The 5,374-nt window shown below is 32.5% G+C and overlaps 1 protein-coding gene across 1 annotated transcript; it reads right to left on the reverse strand.

The window, feature by feature from the left end:
• Positions 1–3,471: 3,471 nt before the first annotated feature.
• LOC107430499 (AT-hook motif nuclear-localized protein 23) lies at positions 3,472–5,076 on the reverse strand. Its single transcript, XM_016041344.4, has one exon. It carries the CDS (start codon positions 4,646–4,648, stop codon positions 3,770–3,772), a length of 879 nt encoding a protein of 292 aa, XP_015896830.1. The 5' UTR covers positions 4,649–5,076; the 3' UTR covers positions 3,472–3,769.
• Positions 5,077–5,374: the final 298 nt, after the last annotated feature.

Below are 5,374 nucleotides of genomic sequence, written 5' to 3' on the forward strand. Positions count from 1 at the left end.
ACATATCTAAATTATGCAAAATTTTCTGGTAAAGATAATCATATTCAATTGTTCTTCATCATCTGTAAAGGGGATAGCTTAAGAAAAAAAAAAATGTTTTGGTCTAGGTTGAATTAGATATTATATATATTGTAGCTATGATGACTTGGTCAGCTCATATTTCAATTTAAGTTTCTATGGATTATTGGTGCACACTTGCATTATTTAATGAATGTTGGTAAAGCGATTATCTATATGTCCTAACTACCCCCTTCAGTAGTTTCGCAAACAATTCTATATCTTTTCTCACTAATATTCTCACTGTTCTTTCTCACCAAAAATAAAATAAAATAAACATAAAAATCCAATCAATTTACGAGCTACTTTTTCCAGGCCAAATGAAACACGAAAGAATTACTAGGGATATTTTCCTTTATCATGCTATTAGCTTTTCTAATTAAATGTTGTGCTTGCAATTAGCTGATTAGTTTCTTCGCGTATATTTGCAGGAAAATTTAATTGCATTAATTATAATTATTATAAAAAACCACCAGGTTTAAGGTCGGTTTTACAATACTCATGTCTGTCTTTCTATATATGTACCTAATTATCATTATTATTATTTTGATTTAGATAAATGATTATTTCCTTGTACTCATTTATATATAGAGCATCCCTAGGTTCATGTCTATGTCAGTTAATGAAAGAAATCATTGATCTCTTCATTTAAAGGCAGCTCTCTCAAAAGGATTTAAGATCGATTAATTATTCACAATTTCAATGTTCCACAAAACGCTGATTTTTTCGACAAATCTATATACGTATATGACTTAATTAAATGCGCTTAAAAAAAATCAATATACGTATATGACTTGATTAAATGCGCTTAAAAAAAAAATCAAATAGCTCTCAAAATAAATAAACTGCTGCAAAACCAGAAACCAATGTGGAATGCTCTCAAAATCATCAAATCGAAGTGTAAATCAAGCCAACCTAATAATAAGATTTACTGATCGATTGTGGAGCGGAAGAGAGAAAATATATTTTTCAGGAATTTGAAAATTTTATCTGAAAACAATAAAATGGCAGTAGCTTCTATATCATATGGTTAGTACGAAATTTGATAAGAGGCTGTAGAAGTCACATGTTAATTTTCTAGATAAATCAAGTTATTATGAAGAACATAACTAAGCAGCAAAAATATATTTATACATATGTATATATATATATATATATACATATTTCAACTTATTAGCGGTGAACAACATATAGTGGTTGCCTTTCACATATAATATTTTAGCTTGTCGTCTATCTAATTCGTTTATGATTATCCACTAACTAATTGTTGTCAGAGAAAGGCCATTGAACTGTTCCAAACCAAAGGGATACGGTATCTATCTTTAGAGAATATATTTCTTAATGGTGCACTCAATTATATTATATGTCTCCAAATTTCATATTCAAACCTACGGAATATTTGAAAATTCCGATCTGAAGGATATTGTAGGCATTATTCGAAAACTAAAGTGCTTTAAGGAATGAAATACATACAATTTTCTCCTAAAATAAGCATTAGAAGGATATTTACTTCTACCATGTGGAGTACTGGTTTTCAATGGATGAAATGCGATCGACCACTGTTTTCATCGGCAGTACACTTGGATAAGCATTCATTTCAAGTGGAGAGAATAAATAAAGTCGGATTGCCATTAACATGAATATTTTAGTTCACTGTCCTTGAACGAAAACCATGCATACTGATCACGAAAATGTTCATATATATATATATATATATATATGTATATGTATAACTATAGAGGGCAGCTAACGACCTTTTGTTACGTTATGATGGTCAGTGGAATGATCCATAAAGAATTTCCCCAAGTGTTTTTCATGAATTTTAATAGAATAATTGATAAATATAAACATTCACTTAACTTGATAAGCATGTGCCTAATCTTCTGTAAATTTGAGCTACATTTGAGTTAACTCTAAGCAAAAAACTAAGGTAATCTAAACGTTATAAAGGCATTGAAGTAAATTTGGAGGACAAAAAAGGTGACTTGGCACATGGAGCAGGTAATTCAATTTTCATACCTAAAAGCTCTAAAAGAATTATCAAAAGCTGTGCTAAGTACAATGCTAAACAGACTACTTTGACATGTTGGAATGTGATCAATATACTCTTGACCATAATTATTTGTATTTTAATTTTCAGAAAAAAAAAATGTAGCTTTTTAATTTTCCATTAATTAACTAAGGACTATGTTCAAGAGTAAATATGGCACTGAAAATTTTATACTCAAACGTTAAGAAAGGTCCAAGGAAACAATATATATATATATATATATATATATATACATACACACACACACACACACACCCCAAAATTAACATTAGCATATTATGTTTCTTATAAAGAGAAGAAAAATTAGTCTACTGGTTGCTATGAATATCGCAAAGATTATATTATCCCACAACGCCCACCCAGTTTAACCTCAATAAAACATGTAGAAACTTCAGATATATTATGTTGCAATCTGAGTGGTAGGTCACCATTAAGAAATGCTGCAAAGCTATATATATATATATATATATAACCGCGTCAAGAAAGAAAGACAGATAGATCTCCACTTTAAATTAGCCAAAAACTATAACTTGCTTTCAAAGAAATTAGAAACATAGAATTAAGATAATATAAGTATGATAATCTCATGGGTTGATATATATCCTCTAGACTCACTAAAATCACACCATAAGAAAAGAAACATGCTAATGGATAACGTACCTTTCGGTTTTCTAATTTTTCTATCTTAAAAAGAGAGACTTGTAGATATGAAAGAGTTATATGTACTATTTAATTGGTACACATAAAATTAGTGGAAACTATTTTCTGGGGGAAGTAATTAAACTTTTAGCTTATATATAAATGCAACTTGTATTTTTCAAGCACCAAAACTTCATATATATATATATATATATATATCCATCCAAACAGAAAAATTCTCATGGAGAAAATTCATACTCTCTATGCCTTTTGTTTTTGATATTAGTATTTATTATTTTATGGAAACAATGTAAAAAATAAATAAATAAATAAATAAAAATGCTGCAAGAATTCCATTTTCTCACATTCGACTAGATTTGCTTTTAAAAACACTTATAATGCAAATTATAGAAAATAATTTTGGTTGAATCAGGACAAAACAACATATCATCAGCTCAAAACCAAAGAACCTAGTTTAAATATAACAAGTGTAAAACAAGAATAAAAATAACATAAATTGGTCATATCCTAGTAATCCATCAAAGTTCAGTGATTATACTATCGGTCTTCAAACATATACAGAGAAGTAAATTAACTGGTTTTGTTCAAAAACTGAATGTTCAAAAACAAACACCATTTCTAAATTATAAAAACTCAAAAAAAAAAGAAAAAAAGAAAGAAAGAAAGAAGTAGAAGAAGAAGAAGAAAGAGAAAAAATTATAGAGAACTAGAACATGATAATCAACATAGCAGAAGAGAAATTGAAAAAAACATGGTATCAGCCATGAAATAGTCCATAGAAATTTTTTTTCTGACCTTTTTTTTTTTTTATGAGTTCCCAAATATAACCCATCATCTCATCCAATGCAAAGAAATCCTTCCACAGAGCCCTTCAAAAACCCCAAATCTACAAAATAGATCACATTAAGCAGCCCAAAAACACAACCAAAAAAAAAAAAAAAAAAAGAAAGGAAAAAAAAAATTCAACATCGAAGAAATTCTCTTTTTTTTATTTTTTTCTTTTCAGAACGGTTGGCGACCAGCAGCAGCAGCTGATGAGCTATTTCCACCTGCCCAATTACCATCAACCGGTAGCTGAACATTTTGCATATTCAACGGCAAATTAAAGAAAGGAAGCCCAGAAGACGGGTCGGGAAAAGGATTAACACCACCACCTCCGGCGCCACCGGAACCACCCTGCGATGCCGCCGTCTGAAGCTGTTGCTGATCATCGTCTTCCAAAGGCAATCTTTCATAAGCAACGTTCGTGAAAGATGCAGCAATCACTATAACAGGCCCCGCCGCAGTCAACTCCCCGACCACACTTCCCCCGACGACTTGGCCTTGGCCGCCTGCTAAGAATATAGTCAAACTCGTCGCTCCCGGCGGAGCCGGCGGTGGAAGAAACGATCCCGAAAGCGATAGTATCTCAAACCTCCCATGGAGAGTAACTATGGCTCCGGCCGCGGCCGGCTGCCGCAAGGTGACATTGGTAACCGTTCCGCTGCCGCTCAAGATGCAGATCCCCCGTTGCCGGCGGCGTGCGTAGGTGGCGACGCAGTCGAAGACATCGCAGCCGTTTCCGATTTCGAGGATGTGAGCTCGTAGAGTGTTTGCACTCTCTCTTGTTATGATAACCGGAGGTTTCGGTTTGTTTTTGGAACCTGGAGGTCGGCCTCTGGGTCGTCGACCTACTAGATCACCTGGATTTCCGGTAACCAGCTCAAGTCCACCACCACCACCTTGGTGTGAATCATCGCCGCCACCGGAGTATTGGCCGTCATGGTTTGGATCTTCTTCGGAATCGTTTTGGATTGGTCTTTGAAGGTGCAAGTCGCTTATGTGAAGCTGAGGATGATGATGAACGTAGCGAGAAGCTGTACCTAAATCCAAACCAGCCATTGATACATAAAAAATAAAAATAAAAAGAGAAAATAAAAAATAAAAAAACAGAAAACAAGGAAGAAGAAAATATTATTATTAAAAAAAAAAAAAACACTATGCAAATTTAAAACTGTTTTTGTTTTCTGCTTTTGTTTATTTAATGGAAGTGGAAAACTATATATATTATATTTAAAAAGAGGAAATTAAAAATAAAAAAGAAGTGTGTGTTTGCTCTGTGTGTGTGTGAGAGAGAGAGAGAGAGAGAGAGAGAGGTAGAGGTTTTGGAACTCGAAGTGTTTAAAGAATTGGAAAAGTGTTTTATGAAAACAAAAAAAAAAAAAAAAAAAAAAAAAAAAAAGAAACAACAACAACAAGAAGGAGAAGGAGGAGAAGCAGATCGAGTGCAGAGAAAAGGAGGAAGGGAAAGAAGAAGAGAAGTTGTGGGTTGAGAGGGACAAACAAAGACCCAGAACAAAACGCAGTCATTTCTCTCACAAACCCAAAGTTTAAATAATACCATTTTAATATTAATTAGTTGAAAAATTAATAAATTTTTTAATATTATTATTTGCTTTCTTATTCTGTGCAAGAAAGAAAGTCTTTCTTTTACAACCACTCTCAATTTTAGTGCGTGAACTCAACGCGACTTGTTTGAGAGAAATAAATAATGATTTTTTAATAAAAAAACAAAATTATGTTCTCTATAAATACACATATTCATGTCGTCTCTTGCAGCTATTTATA

Source organism: Ziziphus jujuba, chromosome 6 (assembly GCF_031755915.1).
Source record: "Ziziphus jujuba cultivar Dongzao chromosome 6, ASM3175591v1".
In the NCBI taxonomy this organism is placed as follows: domain Eukaryota; kingdom Viridiplantae; phylum Streptophyta; class Magnoliopsida; order Rosales; family Rhamnaceae; genus Ziziphus; species Ziziphus jujuba.